The sequence below is a fragment of the Fulmarus glacialis genome, unplaced genomic scaffold, assembly GCF_000690835.1.
Source record: "Fulmarus glacialis isolate BGI_N327 unplaced genomic scaffold, ASM69083v1 scaffold17392, whole genome shotgun sequence".
In the NCBI taxonomy this organism is placed as follows: Eukaryota; Metazoa; Chordata; class Aves; order Procellariiformes; family Procellariidae; genus Fulmarus; species Fulmarus glacialis.
Genome location: NW_009198876.1, coordinates 9,643 through 30,902, shown reverse-complemented (window position 1 = coordinate 30,902; position 21,260 = coordinate 9,643). Strand labels below are relative to the sequence as shown.

Genomic DNA, 21,260 nt, shown 5'->3' with positions numbered 1-21,260 from the left:
GCAGAACTAGGTCATAAATTCCTTCAGTCTCATTTATCAAGGAGTAGGTAAATTTGGAAAAGAAATGTACTGGAAACTCTTCTTCTCTGTGGTAAGCACGTATAGCTCTTCTCAACAGTAATTTGTCAGATGGCTATATTTGGATATGTGGGAGATTTAAAACCTTCTTGCTTTTGCAAGTCAACATTTTTTTTCTCTTCCCCACTTCATTGAAAGGACGAGATGGGGATATTTTCAATATCAATTTTCCATGACTGTGGCAGTCAATACATACAAAGCACTATATATAAGCTAATTATTTTAATTAAACTTTTTCTATTTACTAGGAATACTTTATAAACAACTCTAATGCCATTAATGCATTTGTAGTGAAGACAAACGCCTTCTAATATTTTTTTATAATTATCCTGGTTTGTCCCCCCAAAAAACCCCAAGAATCTTTTTTAGGGTTCTTAAACTAAAAGAAATTAGTAACATAAGTAAATTAACTGCTTTTTTGTAATATCGTATAATGTTCATTTAATTTTTAGATTACAGGTAAAACACAAAAGTCTAAACATATAGCTAATTTAAGAATTAAAATTGCAAACATATCATTAGAAGTATATAAATCATTGGCAAATCATCTCCTTTAGGGAGATAGTCACACTATCACTTCACAAAGAGTGTCAGCATTTAATGTTATTGCTCCCTAAACAAACTGGCTACTACTGTCCTTTTCCAGGCTATCAAATGCCTTGCAGCTAAGCTTGGAATTAGAAACATTAGCGCTTCTAGTCCATTCAGTGCAAAGAGCACGTCTATCTATGCCCTCTTTGCTTCCCTGTGCTCCATCAGTCTGTACCCATCTGTTAGAGCTTTTCTTATCTTATATTTAGAGTGTAATACCCTTTTGGGCAAGAGCAGACTTTTTATCCTGTATCAATTCAGCAAGGGAGACAAGAGGGTCTTGACCCATAACTAGGATCCCAGGTGCTGTTGCAATAAAATTAATGGTAATGACTTTTTTTTTATGCAGTCAGCTGAAGTATTAGAAACCTGCTTTGCGGTTTTATGTGTTTGGAGTCCAAATCGTGACAAAAAGGGTTTGAGTAACTACAGGTGACACATTCCTGTATTTTTTAAGAAATAAGTACCCTCCTCCATATAGCAATACATATTACATTAAAATGAAAACTTTATTATCAAAATATGCAAAAAAACCCCACAAAAAAAACCTTGAAGAATGTCAGTTATAAGATTGCTAGCAAAATTTTGGGTCTGCATGTATGCAGCATGGCATAGTCTAATTACCTAACTCCTATCATAGTTGGTAAATTAACCTCACCTCTGCCCTGATGTTCTCACCTGCTCAGGTCTCACCATCAGAGAAACTCAGGTTAAAGTCTTTCAGTACGTTATTTACATGGCAATTTCTCGGTCCTAACAGTGAGTATATTACAGTCCTGACTCAGAATCTGCAAATAGATTCTCCTGTGGCAATGACAGTGGTAATCAATACCTTAAAATATCTGTAAAAGAAAGCATTATTTATTTGCAACAGCAAGATATCAAGAGGACCGTATTTTCTATAAAAGCAGTGAAATAGGCTACATGTATTTTCATACTGCCTGTTTAACCATCAGCGACCTGCGAGAATGGGGCTGTTTACTTCTGGTCTTCTCTGTAAGAGTCCTCTCTGCTTCTCAAAGCTGAGTAATGCCATAGGTGGTCCCTGACAGCTGATACCTTCCCCTTTCCTGCCGTCTCCCCCACTCCAGTAATCAAGACAATTTTCAGCAGCTTCTACCTGTTCAAATGCAGCCTCCCAACTTGGTAAAACAGGGGCAGATGCCTCAGCACAGAAACTATTTCCTTTAGTAGCTCTAATTACAAATGAAAGGGTAATTGCAGAATCGCAACAAAACCGTGCTAGTTTTCATCTGACTAGCCTGCATAATCACACAGGGGATGATATGACAGTATGGAGTTCAGTTCAGGTCAGTATAGACTGTCACAGTCTACATGACATCCATTTCTCCTTGTCTTCTACAGTAATAGCATCCATGCTAGTTAGATAACAGCTAAGTATGCTAACCCTCACTACAATCCTCTCCTTGCTTGCTCCATAGATTTCTCAATATCGTCTAAGTCGTTTCCTCTGCATTCTTAACTAAGGAGCCACTGTGTTGCTTTCTGGACCAGGACGCTGCCCCAATCAGGCAGCCATACAATAAACAGTATTAACACTTTATTTGCTTGTGCCTTGTCTTAATTTTCTAATCCTTGAATCTACAACCTAAGTAACATTTTTCAATATCATTTTTTCTATGTGTCATTTGAATCAAGGAAACTGAGATCCAAACATATCTCGCTTTTGTGAGGGGAAAATCAATAACAGGGGATATTTTACTCCAGATTATTTCTTAACATAATAGCAAAACAAAAATTAATGTAATGAAGGCTTGATGTAAAAAAAAGAACAAAAAGTAAAGAAGAAAGCTAGTGTCTTAATGGGAAAGCACACTACGTGTTTAAGGTTACAGCCGTTCTGAAACAAAACATCTGTGTCTGCAGATCTGAAAGATCTTTTTGAAGTGTGTGACATAAGGAAATCCTAAGCGTTAGCATTTTTATCTATAGCTATCTTATATCTGACAATGAAATATGATTTAAAGTAATTGGGTATAATTATTTTTACAGAATCTGGCTTGTGTAAAACTTTATAACCTGTAGAATGCTATGACGTACTCCTACAACTCCACATCGGTTTCTTTTGTTGAAAGTAGTTACTAGTTAACTTTAAGTGCTGTCACCTGAAAGTGCAAAAGAAGCACGAATATTTTCCAAGGTATGTGAAAAAGGACGAAAGTCTGGAAAGAAGAGAGTCTTGAATAATTTCTTCATTTTTATATGGAAATTATTTTCTGTTCTGGTAGCAGGAAAATTCTTTTACCTAGCACCTCCTCTGTTAGAAGGAAAAAGGATAAATACATAGAAAATAGGAATATGCACAAAGGACATTTCTACAATAAAAATGTAAGACATGCTTGTGCTATAGAAGAAAAGAAAAGCAGTTTGAGTTGTTATGGGATGTCTGTGGAATGTGATTCTAACACCCTAGGATCTCTACCTTAGTGATAGGGCTGAAAGAGGCAGTCCAATCAAATATTGAAACAGCTGCTGAAAAGATTTCAAAATATATAGCAAAGGCTTTGCAGGTTTAAACTGGATCGAGACATTGTAATTTGAAGATCCAAGCCATGAGCTTTGAAACCAGAAGTAGGAACTTCTGAGAAATCCTAACAAAACATCTTATTACAACAATGTGCAGTAGACACTAATGTTTTAGCAAAATGGTACAAAGCTCTCCAAGGGAGGGTAGTGTAACCCTAGAACAAGCTACCCAAAGAGATGGAGGCCTCTCCAGGACTTGGATGGAGCAAGTCATGTCTGACCCAATTTAGTGCTGGTGATAGTCTTGCTTCAGATAGCTGGATGGACTAAATAAACCCCAGAGATTCTCTCCAGTCAACATTTCTACAATTCAAAGTACAGCATTTAAGGGCTAAAGAGTCTGATGTAATTTCTAATTGACTGAGCAAGGTTTTTACGCACAATATTTGTAACTTTCAATAAATTATACTTTATGGTATTTCTGTTACAGAAGCCATGTGGGAAGATCACGGTGTTATTTTACCTCTTGGGATTATTCCTTCTTATGGGGTATACACTGAACAGATTTTCCCCCTACATGTGACTCTGAGGATTTCTATTACACTTGCAGAAATTGGTCCAGATACAGCTTTTCCACCGAGATAAAAATTGCTTTGTGGAATTAATGAACAATATGCAGGTGATACGCGGTTAGACACAGCAGGACACTTTCAACTTTGTCAAATCTCAGAGGCTTCATCCACACACCAGATTTTTACTTTTCACTTAAAAATTGACTGAAATTTTTGTCCTAGGTACAAAACCTTGAAAATGTATTAATAACTACATACAAACCTCACACTCTCTTTAATAAGGTACTTTCATCCCTATTTTTTTCTGGGCTGCAAATCCAATGGGGCATCTAAGTCCTGGGGTATTTTGTGATTGCTAAAAAGGTTCAATCAGAAGGCAAAGTACAGTGCGTTAAGGAAAATATAATTTAATCAAGGAACTGAGCCTGTAGAAAAGAATGGCAGGGAAGAATGACAGAATAAAACCAACTAAGGCCCAAAGCAGCTGAGATACAGATTAATGTTAAACTAAATGCAAAGGAAATGTTTCAGTTCGGTTCAACAAGCGACACTTTGGTTTGGCACAGCTCCATCACAAAAATAGTGGTTTGGGTTTTCAAATGCAAAATTGAATGATTTCCACAAAATTAATTTCTATGGATATTTTAAAATTGAAATTTATATTTTAAATCCTGACAAGGTCTGGTATACACAGGCCTCAAATGAGGAATGTTAATAAAGAAAACTTTTCCTAGAAAGTATGTTTTACATATAAAGCAAGCAGAAAAGTAGGGCCAGGTTTTCAGATAAGCCTTTATGAGACCTTCATTTGTAAGTGTAGGTCTTTACCGTGTGCAGACAGGTTTCCACACACACTTCCAACACATGTTGATGATTACAGCTGTGCATATAAAACCTCCTTATAGCAGTTTAAATTTCTCTGTGTCTATTCTAATAGACTAACAAACAAGTGAAAAACTATGTGCCTTTGCTCGTATTGTACTAAAAATTGTGCATAACTATGATTATCTGTAAATAGGATTTCCTCTTCAAAAACTAGATGAACTTTCCCTCCCCAGTTATACTATTCAAAAGTGTAACCCAATCAGATAAAAGAAAAAGTTTTCTTTCGTAAATATTTCACACTATAAGCTTCTCCAAATTGGGCCTCATATATAGTATTCTACACAAGAATTGTTTTAACAATTCAGATAAGGTATCCAGCAAACTTTAAAGAAATATTTCATAGTTGTTTTGAAACAAATAAGTACATTTATTCACTACAATTTCATGATTTTAATGAATTCATCTATTTTAGTTCTTACAAGGCTGGAAATTGTGTACCTCAAACATTAATTCACGGAAAATACACACATTGTGCGTACAATAAAAGTGCTACTTTTACTGAGAGGTAAAACTCAAGAGGATTCAAAACCATTGAAAATATTGAAAAGCATTCTAGCGTAAGGCATTCTCCTGCAGTTTAAAATTTCTGTTTCAGCTGCCTTAGAATACTTCATCACCATGAAATGCTTCAGTACTGTGGTACCTCCTTGTCTTTTCCAAAGGACGTACAATGTAACAAGTGCAGTTTGTAATTATTTGTGAGATGGGTGCTTTGAAGAGCTTCATAGTTTCAAAGTAATTGTCTTATTTTGGTCATTTAGTTTATTCCTATTTATTATTCATGTACGACATTCCAGAGGTTAACTATTTCATGTAAATGCTGCAAGAAATAACCCAAACTGGTTGGCTGAGTCTTTAAGATACTGACGCCCCTAAATGCTTCACAAGAGTGGTAACCATAAACCATTTCCTTCATATATTAATTAGAAATGATTTTCAGCCAGATTAATTCACTTCCCTCCTCCCAGGATATCCAAAATAGACAGGTGAGTATATGGGTGTGTATGTTCCACACAACAATGGACCTTCAATACAGACACCCCAGGTCAACAGAGCATTTTTCATTTTACTAAATTGAAGATGTCAGCAGACTCATGCATGACAGAACTGTATTTTAAAAATTCTTCTTCTTAAACTTGTCTCTTAAAAATCATAAAGGACCATAGTTCCAAAGTAACTGGTTTTGTTATTACCAATGACAAAAAATTAAGAAAACTGATAACCAGAAACATAACGAAGCAGACTGAAGGAGAGATTAAAAACAAACATTCAGGTAGAGATGACAGATTGAAATGAACAACTGATCACGGCTAGTGAATGATGTCCTGTGCAATTTAGTCAGCATGACGTTCTTTCCTCCCCTGCAAGGATTCATAAATCTACACATGCCAATTCTAACCTGATGGATGTGTGTGATCGGAGCAGTGAAACTAGACCAATATTTTATAGTAGAATACAGTTTTCTTGGCCAAGAGCCTTGGAAATTTACAAGCACTCTTTCTGGAGGTGAAGAGGATCCACTTAGTTCTATCAATGCAACAAAACAAACTGAACTGCCGTTCCAACCCTTGACAGACGTGATCAAAATGGACCAGGGAGTGCTGGGGACCTGGGCTGAACCTTGCCGCCTGCCTGGCAGTGCGAGAGCAGATGCAAGCTGCAGTCTTTCCCAAGACTCCAACTGTAGTTCATCACTATTAGCTTTTATTAAGCTGAACGCTTGTTGAAATTACTAGAAGCTGTTTTGTTATAGGTCCAGACGCAAACTCCAGAAGTTAGGTCTGGAATCCAGAAGTAGGTACACATACCTACATGCACTGACAACTTACATGACCTGGGTCCAAAACCTGATCATTCCTTAGCACTATAATTTTACCCCATGTCTTTTGTTGGCTGATCTACTTGACAATACCTGGAGATCTGCAATCACACAAAATCTCAGCTTTCATAGCTTTTTAAAATTAAGTTCCTGGTTGCCAATGTTGCTAAGAATATGTTGAAAATAGGAATCTCAGAGGGTTCAAAAGCAGACTGACAATTACACATTTTAAAAATCTCATTCCTTTTTTACTTCTTTTTGTTCTGTTTTTTGAATGTTTGGATTTGGTAAAAACTGCTCATGTCACATTCAAAAAGAAATTATTAATTCTCTAACAGAAGGAAACATACAGAGACAGAGCTAGAATGATCTGGGATCATTAATAGTTAAGAAAATTCATATGTAAAAAAGAAAATAAAAACTAAGCCTCTATCTCAACTTTGATACCAAGTCTTCTGTCACATCTAGCCATTTAAGTCATTAAACTGCTTTGCAAAACCTTCGTGATACATGAATATTTACCTGCTTCTACAATACTTTATGATGATTAATATAATATGAAAATACTAAGAGTTAAGAGTTAATTAATTATTGCTTTAACAAATTATATATTATATTGACCAAGAAGGGGAGTAATGACACTGATTTTTCCAATGAGATTTCTACTGTTACTTACTCCATGATCATGCTGGGTTCAAGAGCACCAGAAACTTGTATTAGTTCACTAACATACATTATTTGAGGAAGAACTAGCAAATACACATACCCAAAAATAGTCTTTCTTCTGAAAAGAGGATAGCCTGAGTTTTAACCTGAGTAAATGTTCCAATGCCACAAGTATCTATTGTCAAGGATATGCTTAAATCTGCAACTTCAAAATTCCTGGCAAAATTGCTCAGGACCTTAAGAAAACTAACACAGACTGCTTCAGGTTTCTTAACATAAGCTTAGAAAAAGCTTCCTGGCACTGAGAACTTCCCAAGCTGTTGAAACTCAAGAGAGTTACAGGGCAATGACTCTCTTAACGGATATTCCAGCTTGATGCTGACTTACGAAATTCTGACAAAACTGAAGCTACCAGGGCACCACAAAGGACTTGGACAAAATTTAGGAATCCAAGCTCAAGAGTCTAACCTAAAGCTTGCATCTAAGAAATTAAACACCTACATTTTGGATAGTCCATATCCGTCAACTTCTGCATCAGGCCAGAAATGCCACCATCTTTACATGATTAAGGCACTCAGAGCATCTCTCCTATCTGCACCCAGTGGGGATCCTTCAGCCACCTTGCCCCTACATCTAAATCTGAAGGACTCAATGGGGAAGGTAGTTGTGAACTCTTGTTCTTCCTCTCTCACCCATCACTGTATAGCTCTAGCAAATTTAATTGCAGAAGAGTATGTGGATTGTCATTTCACCTAATACCTCACTGGTAAAAAGAAACATGAAAGACTTCAGATCTCTGTTGTCTTCAGCCTTGGAGGGTCCAAGCCTTCATCTCTAGCTTCACCTGGACACTGGAGACTCGGTAGAGACTCAGGCATTGGCCATTACTCTGTTGAAATCACGTCAGTTTGGGAAGGAAAAGAACAACCAGGACTCAAGAAAGAATGCTGAGTGAAGTAACCCATACATCAGGATATGGTGCTCTCTTAAAGAGATTTGCCTTGTACCTGTATCTTCCATACCTTAGACACAAGTTCCAGTGCCCGAACCCCATGCTGAAGAAAAGTGGAATTCCGTAACAATCCCTCTCCCTCCTTCTGTGGCCAAAAGAAATCAGTGGCCTCTTGTTTTGTTTTTCACCAGAAAATCTACTTCACATCTGTGCTCTAGATGGAGATAACCCCAAGCTGCTTGTGCAGACCCAGAGGATTGCAAGAACTGCTGCAGGAAGGGGCAATCCTTACTAGTACTGGTGCAACACTGCACAAACACAGATAAACTTTCAGAAAACTCAACACTGCTAGATTTACCAGTTTAGATCAACACTATTTGAGGGATTTCTATGTTAAATTCCATTACGTGAAACATACATGTCCTTCTGCACCTGTGAAAAGGGCTTATAATTTCCCTGCAGCCCAATGTGAGTGAAAGGGCCTGAAAGCAAAACCCTATTTTCAGCATTTCCTACTGGTTCCACTCAGGTTCTATGCACCTCATTCTGTACCTGAATCTGTCACCCATTGCCCTGAGAGCTAATTCAGAGTATAAATCCTTCACCAGGAGTCAGGCATCCAAGTCCCTTTAAAGGCTCTGACTGCAAGTGTGTGATAAACAAGGTGTGGGGGAGAAGTTTCATATTGCAGAGTATGTGAAAGTACAGTGGTTCAGTCACGGTAGAGTTCTTGTTTTCAGAAGTGATGTAAATTACAAAACTAACAGAAAATGAGTGAAAACCTGAGATGTGAGTGGAGGTATTTTATTGAAGTAAAGATTTAAATAGCTGAAGAATACCCTTTACAGACCTAACTTTAAAGCTTCTCCCAAAGTAAACACATACACTTTATTTTCTGTAAAAGCACGGGTTTATTTTTTATTATCTTTTTTTTTTTTTTTTTTAAATTTTGCTTTGGTAAAAACTCCTCCATAATCAGAATATTCTAAGTGTTACTGTGGGTGGACTAATAAAAAGTTTCAGCTGAATTTTTGGTGGACAGGAAGGAATTTTTTTCGAGACAATTACACAAATTATACCTGACAGCTTTGACTATCTAAGGGTACCAGCATCCTGACTCTTGGCCTTCTCCTAATCTCCTCACTACCCTCAAGACAGCTCATATGTTTCTCACAGAATGAATGCCTTTAGCAACAGGAAACATTTTCAATATCATCTGTTTCCCGTAGAGACAAATCGAAAAGTCATTTCTCATATTTGATAAGAACTTGAAGGGTAATAGCTCAGTATATACTAATTCAAAAAAGCAGACAGCAAATAAAAAACCTATGCCTAAATCTGATACCTGTTAAACCTATAGAAATGAGAACCAATGTATGGAAGTCAATGGAATTAGAGTGGTAGGATCAGCCAGGAACCTCAACACAGTCTAGCCTCTACTCCATGTCAGCCAACGGAAAGTTAATCTTATTTTTACAGGTTGCTGAAAATCATGCCATGTCTCAGGGAAACATCTGTTTCACCAATGAGGACAAATGAGGGGAACAAGGTGGAATGTAACAGAAAGGGATCTGAAAAAGCTAGAAGGGAAAAGCACAACAAGGAGTGTACCACTATCTCAGGCCGGTGGGAATGACCAGTCCAGGAGTCATGTTTTTATCAGATGTTAGAGTCAAGCTGCTGCACGTGGAAAAACCATTTCCTGAGGTGAGAGAACTTGCTGAGGTAAAGGTTTCTAGCACCTGAAAGCAGTTCCCCTACTGCATATCTTCCAAATACCTCATGTAATCAGTTAAAATAGCAATACTAGAGCTAAGCGAGAGATCCAGATTGTAACATTATCCTACACTGGTATATGTCCCAATGCCACCACGTCATGACAGTTCATGAATAATATACCCAGATGCTATATCTTTTTCATTGTACAGCCATGTGCAACCACCAAATTTGTGAATGTAACCATGTTTTAAAATTATTTGCAATGAGAATTTTGCCAGAGTAAGGACAAAAAATGAAATAAAGGCTTACAATTAGGCCCAGCAAGAACAAAGCAAATACACTTTTCGGTTCGGGGTGTTTTCATAGGGAGAACTTTATCACTCCCATTGCCCCAATCCAAATGCAAATTAAGCACCTCATTTGTTTAAATTAGCCAGAGCAATAGATACACAGAAGCAAATGCTACTCCCACTAAAGTCAGTGTTGTGAGATCTGGGCTATGGAGCATATCTGATGGCACAGCAAGGTCCAAAGTATTATGTTAAGAGTACTGCAGCTTTAAAATATTTGCTTTAAGTGTTAACAAAACCTCAGTCTTGAAATCTGTGCCGCAGGCTTTCTGAGGAAGCACTAAATGGAGTAAGGATGTTGCTAAAAGCTTTTTTCTCACTCTGCCTCTCCCCCCCAAAATGGAAGCAAACATAAAAAGCAAAGAAATCTTTTCATTCCAGGCATGGTTTTCCTTTCTTAGAACAAACCCGTCACTACATTTCAGCTGTTGTATGCATTGCAGCATCCATACTCAGGATACCAGTTTTTCAGGTGGACACCACCTGAGACGCTCCAGTGAAGAATAAAAAGCATACTTTCCGAGGGGGAGACACGTTCCTTTTAATAAAAAAGTATAGGAATTCTATTTTTTACATTGTATTTTTTAATGCTGCCAATTAGAAAGCCTCCTAATGCCTGGAATGAACTTTGTATAACACCTATTGTTGGAAACTTGAGTCTCCAGTTTTGGTACTAAAGTAATAAAATTAAAAGTTTTAAAATTAAAACTTGTAAATACAAGAATAAGGATCATATTCTACTGCTTTGCCTGCAGTAAGAAATCTCTTTTACATGCTCTCCAAAACTGCACAAAAATTTCCAGCTGAGGCCTTCACACAGGAGAACAGAATATCCTCAGTGTCTTACAATAACACTACCTTTCTTATACCCAAGCAAGGTTTCTCCTGTGTGCATTATTTGTTTGTGACTTATTATGATCTCCAGATCTCATTTTGCTTTGCTTGATCACTCATACCCTAAATCACACCTACCGTTCTCCCTTCAATATACCACTTACATGGATGCTGTGAGGTGTAGTGGACTGGTCATCTGAAGTTTTCTTAAGGTAAAAAGAAAGGCTAGCTACATGTAATCACCTGTGTATCACCAGAGTAGCAAAAATTATAGCACACAGAGGGCCAAGACTTAACTTCATTGTGTTTCACCAGCAAGTAGTTTGCCTGTGGAGAGCAATAGAATTTGCACTGACTGAAGAAATTACATAATCTTATTTTTCTGCTCATGTATGTGACACATAAACTTAAACAGAAATTTTATCAGTGCTGAAGTGGTCTTTGCAAAATAATGGCTTTATGCCAGGTATTTGGAGTTTTCTGAGCTCTTTTTTTTAAAACCAGTTTCTAATACTTTAACATTTTAAAACTATTTCCCTTAAAAAAAAAACCAAACAAAAAAACCCAAACACATCCTCAAAGCCATAAAATATTTAACTTAGTGCTAGAGAGAACTCTAGGAATAACCATTCTGACAGATACAGAACTAACATCTGTAGGAACTCTGCAGGAGTCATTGCAGTATAATTTTTATTATACTTTTATAGCATTTAAATATTTTAGAGACTATCCATGAAGGTGGTGGAACAGCTTTCCAGACAAAAATGCAAAAACACTTTTGGAAAAAAACTAAAATAAAATCAGGCTGTTAGGTCAACAGTGAAACCCTTTTGCCAGGTAGGAGGCTAAAGCCTAAGAGTACACACCACTAAGAAGCGCCTTGGCCCATCCAACGGGGAGGTACGTTGCCTGCAGCTATGCAGGGAAGGTCACCGAGTCTCACATTGACATGAGCCAGTGGTGAGAGGCTGTTAAGGAGCAGTTCCGCCTAGGAAGCCTGCTAGAAGATGATCAGTGTGTGATACAACACTCTTCACTGAGATGCAAATGGGACTTCTGTGAAATGGCTCTGTTCCAGTTAAACTGGGATTGGTTCTAATGAGATTGTTGGGACATTTGCTTATTACTGCCATTGCCCAAGAGAGGACAAAACTGAGGGATGAAAGTTAATGTTCTGGTAACAATAAATGCCAAGAGCCCCAGGAGATATGAGGAGAATTTCCTGAATGTGGCCTCGGCTCAGGGAAAAGGGAGAGGAACAGGCTGCATGGGGAGCACTGCCAGCAGCCCCACTGAGGGAGCAAGGATGCAGCCCATCCTCATCGTTGGGACTGCAATGCACGCTTTGAAATCAGCTATCATTTTGTGGCCTACATAAGCTGACAATGTGTCTTCATAGCTACGTCCTGCCAGAGAGAGTCTTCTTTTTGTTATTATTATTATTATTATTATTATCTGGATTTGTTTTTCTGTTAGCAATATTTGACTGATTTGTGCACAGTGGGCTTTCTTTGTATGTGCCCCCCTACAGCTGCAGTCTTTTCTTTGAGAGATTTGCACTCTATGAGGATTTCAGCAGCAGGTCGCAGACCTGGTTTACAAAGGAAAAGAGAAATAAACAACCAACTAGAAGAATAAAAAGACTCCACAAAGCTTTCAGTAACCTATGGACAAAATGGAGAGATGTATTTATGGGACTTTCTTTTCTTCTTTTCCTCTTCCTGACCCAACATCCTCACCTCATCTGAGGTCAGGCACCTTTAACATACTTGTCATTTTTCCTTCAGACTTATTGTTATTAGATGATGTTTAATGGGGTTAAGAGAGAAGAAAGAAATTAAAGGAGATAAGAATGGGGCACACTGCAGCTTAAATGCATGTCGTTGAGCATTTGGTCACAGGTGTTTGCATCATTCCCCCCACCAAATATTTTTTCTGTTGGGAAACTCTGTCTCACCATTAGATACTCTTTGTTTATGAAAGAGACAATTGTGCATTCTTTTCCTCTCACAGATAATTTATATATTCTAAATTACTCATATGCTTTTTAATCGTGTCTTTAGTATCTAACTAAAGATAGCATAAAGAAAACTAGCAGGGCTTCCTCTTTCTCGTTAATTTTATCACTGGCCTTGTTTCCTCTCCTGATTCAATGAACACATTGAATAGTAGACTTAGGCTAAAGGTAAATACAAGCAGAATTTAAAAGATAGAACACAAGGAACCAGAAAGAAAAGAAATGCTTCATATTGATATGTCATCTGAGAAAGACAGCAGAAGAAATGCACCTCTACAGTAGAGCCAGAATGACCCTCACTGGAAGATGTGGAGTATCAGCTGTTCCACTAGCAGGTAACACACCTTCAACAGCATACAAGCACCTGATGATGCCAGGCTCCTCTACAAGGTATATTGTTTCACCAATGTACCATCACACATGGATACAACCCTTAGAAATAATAATAAACCTTAAAAAAAAAAGGAAACCTTAAAATCTAAAGAGTCAATCTGGAACACTCAATGAAATCAGAATGAAAACTGGGGTAGAAACTAAGTTTGGATCAAAATTGAGCATTCCAAACCCATCTCTCCACTGATAAACACCTCGTCTGCTGTGCAAAAGAGCAAAGCCTGTAAACTGGGTAAACAATATTTCCAAAGGGAGTTTTTAACTTGAAGGCATTTCAGGGCCTATCTGTTTCAATGTATAGTAAAGAATAATCAGCACACTCCAGGGAATGCCTCTGTTGAAGAATTTGCCTAATTTGCAAAAAGAGGATGAACTTTCTCATCTACTTTTCTACAGTCCGTCTAGCCCTTTTCTATCCAGATCCTCAATTTTCCAAACATTGGATTACTCTTAAAAATCTCATTGTTTTCTACTTTTCCCATTTTCTTTTCATTTTAACCCTCTTTTTCAGATTGACCTAAAATTCAGAGCACCAATCTCTTCCTTTTCTCTACAAACAACACTAAATAATTGTATAAGATTAAAGAAAAAAGGAAATATTGAGTGACTTAAACATGTGTTTTTATGTATTTACATATGTAGAGATGCATATACACACACATGGGTACATATATATCTATATGGTGGAAAGGAAAACTTACCTATGTCCCAGGTAAGGGGGTTATTCTGTTCCATCTCCCTTTTCCCTATAACATACCAAATGCAGGCCATCCAGTGAGCAAGCAAGGCAAACATGGACATGAGAAGCGTGAGAACGATTGTGCTGTGCTGGGAGTAACGATCCAGCTTCTGAAGGAGACGCAAGAGGCGTAGCAACCGCACTGTCTTTAGCAGGTGGACAAGGGAAACCTGGGAGAACAGGGAGAGAAAACAGCTTGTCAGCAGTTGACTTCTATCACACAGTTCTCTTGTTTCAATGAAAGGAAACTCTGTCTTCTAAAGCTCTATGAAGTTTTGCCCACTCTTCATTCAGTTACATAGCTGCATATTATGCTTAGACTAAATCTTAAGGCAGTAGAGAATAGCAAAGAAGATGGTTAAAAAAAAATGTTTACTTTTGCTGTGTACATACATGTTTACTATTTCTGATTTAAATCGAACAATCTTGAAATACTGGGAGATCTTTCATTTTGTCTTTTTTTCATGCAAAGTCTTCTTTCAGATTTAACTTAAAAACTTATGTTTGTGCAAAAATGGATCCTTCCCTGCTCTAGAAGAGAAACACAATTGTCAAACTGACCAATGTTAATTTGATTCCGACATGAAACCACAGAATAAACCTCTTCAAGCATACGATGATTTTCAGGTTCTGCTAACAGCCAAACAGTAGGCCTAACTCAACTACGTATGAGATGAAACCAGCTTAATAATTAAGCCTGGAAAAGGCAATAACATATAGCAGATATTTTGCAGAAAAAAGAAGCAGAGAAGTGAGTGGAGACTCAGATTTGTTCTTCAGATTTAAACCCGTGTTCAGGGGCCTGGGCACATTTTACTGCTCTGTACTAAGCTGGAGTCCAAAAAACCTTGTATTAAAACTTCTAATGCTACTTCTTATATTCCTTACCTAAAATAGTATTGCCTTTCAAGTGTATGTGGCAAAACCAGCACCTAATCTGCTCAGCACCCTAAGTGTACATCAATTTATGAAGTATATAGACTCTGGCCCCAGAGGAGATGCAGCAATGTACAAAGCGAGCAACCTCTGGATGACCCCATCCCCTCCAGAGCATCCTCCAATGTACATCCACACCAGAGTGTGCACAGCTCCCAGTTTTGCACAGAATATACTTGGCTCATGTTTCAGCTGTTGGGTAGAGCTAGCAAACAATATGCAGATTAGGATCCCAAATATTTTTAATTTATTTTTTTAAAGAATAAATAGGAATAATTTTCATTAACAGTAAGCTTTTTACCCCCCTTCATTAATGAGACATTAGGATTAATTCCTACTAGGTACCTGGCTGGTACAGGATATATGCATCAGCTAGAAAAATAACATCAAACTTGACATGTCTTCCCACAGCCTTCCCAGAGCACAGTAATGTGCTCTCTGAAAAGAAAGTCTAAAAGCACAGCTTGATCAACATTCTTCTGCTTTTGCTAATCCAGAATAACCTGAAGCTAAGCCTTTCTGTTACCAAACTAATAATCTGAAATGTTAATTTTATAGGTGCATATTCACTAACAGCTAGGTCCAGGTTGACTGATGGATTCTGTAACATGGGGTATTTTAGATTTATTAATGAAGACTTAACAATTCATTGATTTTATTCCAGTCTCAGGAATTAAGTCAGTGGGAAACCTGTAAAAAAGAAAATAATAAACCTACAAACATTCTTTTTTTTTGCTACTACAGTTTTGATAGTGCATAAGTAATTAGAGCTTCTTCATGCAGTATTTACTGCCCATTATTTAACTCTTTTTTCCCAAGAACCTTTACATTTTTTCTCATGTACATAACAGGGGAAAAAAGAAAATCAACAAAAACATGACACTTTTTAAAAATACTTTGATGTTCATTGCTGTCAGGAATAAGATCTGGCATTAGAGCACACAAACAATTACAGGGTCTTATCTTCTTGCACTTTTATCCATCTTATGTCATCTACAATGTCAGTGAAATTAGTTATGTCTGTGACCTTAAGCACAAGAATATCTGCAAGTCTGGGGCAGAAGGCTGCAAAATATTTGAAGGAATTGCCATGTTTGTATTAATACAATCATGGAACTATTAAAATATAATTATTGTAATTGAATGCCATGCCACTATACCAACTGCCTCTTTTTCTGTGGTGATTCATTTCCCAAAGCCCCCTTTTCTTCTCTCTCATCAGCTTGTTTGAACCAAACATGGTTCTGTTGCACTCTTAACATAAAGGGGTCCCTATTCATGACTGACTCTTCAAGGTGTTGTAGTAATATATAAACATATATATAATGATTGTATATATGATTGTATATGTGCTATGCCCTTCACATTGGAGCCTTCATCTTTACATGGGTGCCTATGTTCTACCACATCACAACCAAATAATGATAATTTAGGTGAAATTGTTTTTTTATTAGTCTTACAAACAAGAAATTTCAAAAGGGCTGTTACAGTAATAAGTATACCCTGCCAGTTATCACTTGTGACCAAATTCTGACCATTTTTATTAAGTTACAGAACACTGATAGATATAGAAACAGCAAATCATATTTCAGAATATTCTTTTTAATGTGGGGACATGTTTCATTTTAAGGCCTAAAGACCACCTCATTTCAAAATAATTTCTGCATAAATTTGAACACAGATATAATTAATCATATGTAATTGCACTGAATTTTCTCATTAGTCATGCCAAACACTCTTCTTGTATTGCGTCTAACCTGTCATTGGAAGACCTGAAATGCCATCAGGCAGCTTTCTTTTCTATGTCACAAATTTAGAAAGACAAAATGAGGAGTCAGCACTCATACTTGTGCCTGTGTAGATTTTGCTTTGCCCATAGATATAAAACCATCTCGATTTTCCATTTGGTTAATCATTTTAGACTAGCTGAGTTAACCTTTTTCTGTCAAAATGACAGAGACAGAATTTTATCTAAAACTAACACAAACTCAATCATAGCATAATGCTGAGAAGTACTGGGAAATAAAGTTGCTACAAACTAGTGATGAAATTTTCTGCTTGGAAGAATAATCTTCTATGGCAAAAAGAAATTAATAAGGAAACATGATACATTTTAAGAAATTACTAGTGTCAGGGATCTTTAATCCTTTTTGTCTGCTTGGTTAGTTGGTTTTCCTTAAAAAATGATACTCTTGCTTTATAACCACCAATAGTTACTCAGAGAGTAGCAAACTCAATCATTATAACTACTGCTCAATGGCCTGTTTTTTACTTGGGCAGCATTTCACACCATATTTCCACAGATTAAGGGATCCTTTATGTCAGATGAATAAACTGGAGGATGACATTTATGTGCCATACATACATAGGTATGTATGACACTATACCTATAGCTTGCAGAATTTAGAGCATCCCTAAAGGTTTGGCCTTTGTGCTGGGGCCTGAACAGCAAAGGAGTGAGATGCTCCCTGATGCCCCTTCTCACCATTCTGTTGAGGCAACATCTGAGAGTCGATGGAGTGAAAATCTGAGAACAGACATGAGGAAATGGCTTATTAAATCATAAAGTCTGAAAACAATGCAATGTGATTAACACCTCCCCCCGCTCTTGAAACTGTTGATAGTCATTGTTCTCTTAAGGATTAAATTAACAGTTGCCAAGGGTTGCCGTGATAGGAAATATGATACAGTAAGGCACTTTATTCCCCTCGAGGAATCATATAGAGAACAAAATGACTGAGTTTGCTGGGGTGAATGCAGGCTGCAGACTCCAGATTCCGGACTTGCTCTCAGTTATCAGAGAGAAGAGAGGTTTGGCCCTTGACTCTCTACTATGTAGTGGTCTTTACCATACAGCAGCTAGCTACCAAAATCAGGCCAAAGCAAATGAAGGAAACAGATTGGACCTTGCAAAAACTTTTAACAAGGTATTTAACTCTTAGAGCATGCAGGGAGCTATGCCTGTCAGTCAATGTTAATTATGAGATCAACATGGCTATATATCGCTTTCTACTTGGGGCTTAGCGGTAGGACTTAATCTATCATTAATTATCTCATCAAGGATCCCTACTAACAGAGGGACATTTCAATGTCCCTGGATATTCTTAGTCACCATATTAGTGATCTTATTAGGAGAAAAAAGTTTTAAAATACAACAGACAGGAGATGTGTATTAATCATATTATAGTAACATTTTTAATATTATGACATTTTAACTGTAAAAATAATTATTGGATAATACTTTCTTTTCCAGAATTCAGTAAGAAAAGCATATCAGTCTTCCCAATGAAACAAAAAAAGAAAAAAAGATCAATTTTGGTTTTTTTAATTTTCTCCTTGAAGGAAAAGATCAGACCTGGTTCATTCAATGAAAAATTCTTAATGGAAATTAGAGCAACACAGTTATGCTGGCTGTTTGGTTTTAATGTAAGGGATAAACTGAGATAGTAGTGTATTTAAATAGATTACTCACTGGTTATAAAAAAAACAGTGGTTGAAGAATGTGGAACTATTAACTGTCTGGTTTTAAAAGCTACTGCACTAGCATCAGATTGATGGTTCTTAATGTAACAAATGGAGTGAAAAGAGAGATCATCGAAGGAAATAGAACTAAATGATAAAAGCAAAGAGGATACCTTACGTGGAAGGCTTCCTGACTAGTGTTTTTCTATGTTTTTTTTCTGATATGTGTCTACCCTATCATCTATGTACCTGTCTGTAACTCACATTTAATGAGATTGAGTGCATCTGTTCACAAAAGATCAAAATTCTGAGAATTAGAAAGTGGACAGCTTAAAAGCCTAAGTCTCTTATGTGAAAAATCCACAAAATTGAGAAACCTCTGCTAACATTTTTTTCCAAAATTAAACTTTCTGTTTTGGAGGGGGAGGCGGTGTTTGGGGGTTTTTGGGTTTTTTTGTTTGGTTGGTTGGTTTTTTGCTTAGTAGATTCTTACTCTATTAAATCTAATAGGGCTATCAGAAGAAAAACCTTTGTTTTAGCGTAAGTAAACCAATACAAATATAACGCATCATGGTTGTGACATCACCAAAAATTAGGCCCACACATTTTTCAAAGTGGCTTAAGCATTTTGTCATTATATTCCTAAAAAAGATGAGTTGAAACCAAAGCCAAAGTTAATGACAATTTTAAGTTATAGATATCAGAACACACAAAAATAGTGATCATGCTGTAGTTTTTGCACTAGAATACAGAGGTAAAGAGAAAGAAGATTCCCGGCTGAGTGAAGAATGCTGACCATACTGACCATAGCAATGATTTACTTTATCACAATAACAATTTATGAGTCTTGAAAAATTAATTGAACTTATGCAGCATAAGAAAGCAAAAGCTACAGGGACATGTATTTGAGTACAGTAAGTAAAAATGAAGCTAACATAGGTATGACTCTTTACAAAGTAAGGAAAATGGAATTAAAAAAAGATGGTACATATGTGTCTTTCGTGATAATGAATGGCTACTTTGACACCCAATCTTGTAATTCTTTTAATCAACATGTACAATTACATTGTATTCCTTCCTTCAGCTTACAATGTGAAAATACACTACGAAGCTGAAAAAGACACGAAGGTATTTTAGTCCATTCAGTTTCAGTCTCCAGGTCTGGAAAAAAAACCCCAAGAAACCTCTCTTGAAAAAAGAACAATTAAAAAAGTCAGGTTAGTACTTACCACAGTGACGTTGAAAGCATAAAGAAGATCAAAAGGAAGTGCAGCAATTAAATCAATGATAAACCAGGTAGTCACGTAGTGGATACAAATAGATCTTGCTTCAAATATAACTTGGCCAGACTTGCTGACATATGTTGTTCGGAAATTTAAAATAATATCTGCTTGACAAAGAATGAACAGAATCAGAGACAGGGGATAACACCAGGAATCCACCATAACACTGATTGTTTCTCTTATGCATGGCAAAAACCAGATGAAGAATCTAATACAGAAACAAATAAAGTATAGTGGTAAGAGATCCACATACAGAGAGTTAAACCAATTGATGCACAAAGTTTTCTTTGTAAGGAGTAAAAAGAATGTTTAAAACATTTAAAACTCACTGATTTCAAAGGGAGCTTGAATTAAAAAAAACCCAACCCACATTGCTCTTTAACAGTACCAAATATTGGTACAGTATTTTTCTTAATGAAAAAAGAGGGTATGATTGTTGTGCATAAAACCTATTTATGTTTCTTTGGAGATAAAAAGTCATTAATTACTTTATTAAAAGTTGTAATTGAAACTTTCTTTTAGTGATAACTGTCAGCACAGGGAACAAATGTCAGCCTCGAGGATAACCACTTGTTTATCAACAGAAAAGTGCTGAACTCACTTGAAAAAAATGGCTCGTGGGCTATGGTGGAGATATGAATTGCTTGGTGGCTTGTGCATTTTGCATGTTCCTATCTAACATCACAGCAAGAGTGTCTTTCAATATGAGATATAGTTTTGACATGTCTTGCCAAAACATACTAACACTCAAAGAAAAGCTCAGGTCTTGACAGCAGAGTCTCAATTATTTTCATGTCCTACAAGAAAAGACTATAATCTGTCCTCGAGACATGCACCCAGTTTCTACCAACATTAGTGAGAACTACTTGTATAACTTCTACAGTGTCAGAAAAGAGCACAGCCAACCATCAAGGCTGGTGTTTTACTGCAAGATAATTTGCTTGCTGCTTTGCAAATTCTAATGCCTCATGTTGAAGACAATCTCATAAAAGAGAAAGAAGTGATTCCAAGCATTAGGAAGACATTCAGAGTGTGATTGACTTTTTTTCATTAAAAAATAACAACTGCAGGGTGATAGTCTTGGCAGCTTGAAAGCCAGTGGACTTTCTTTAATGTCCAAGTTACGAGAGGCAGCTTTCTAGATGCTAGTCCAGTGTGTAATAGACTAGTGAACTGTGTTTTTTTGTAATCTAGGTAGCCTATTATTAAGTGTTACAAGGAGGGAACTGCATTCCCCATGCCCTCTGCCTCTGTCTATGGCAGCAATGGCAGCACTGACTCCTCTCTGCTAGGTGATGCACAAGAAGATACGCCTTCAGCTGCCTCTTCTACACACTGCTCTTGTCGGGAGATGGCAGCAGCAGGTGCTGGGGGCTGGCTCTGCACCATATACAGCATGGAGCATGCAGATGTTTTGGAAGTGTTTGCTGCCCAAACAGATGTTTCTTACAGCCCCTGGGGGAGGGGAGTTAGAAAT

The 21,260-nt window shown here is 37.0% G+C and overlaps 1 protein-coding gene across 1 annotated transcript in view; it reads right to left on the bottom strand.

Moving 5' to 3' along the window:
* The window catches only part of KCNH8 (potassium voltage-gated channel, subfamily H (eag-related), member 8), a gene marked incomplete at its 5' end in the record, with an annotated part of 78,249 nt that extends 58,258 nt beyond the window's left edge, over positions 1-19,991 (bottom strand). The window contains 2 exons of the mRNA XM_009573066.1: positions 14,065-14,272; positions 19,730-19,991. Coding sequence (XP_009571361.1) covers positions 14,065-14,272; positions 19,730-19,991 — 470 coding nt within the window. The remainder of the gene's footprint in view (positions 1-14,064; positions 14,273-19,729) is intronic.
* Positions 19,992-21,260: the final 1,269 nt, after the last annotated feature.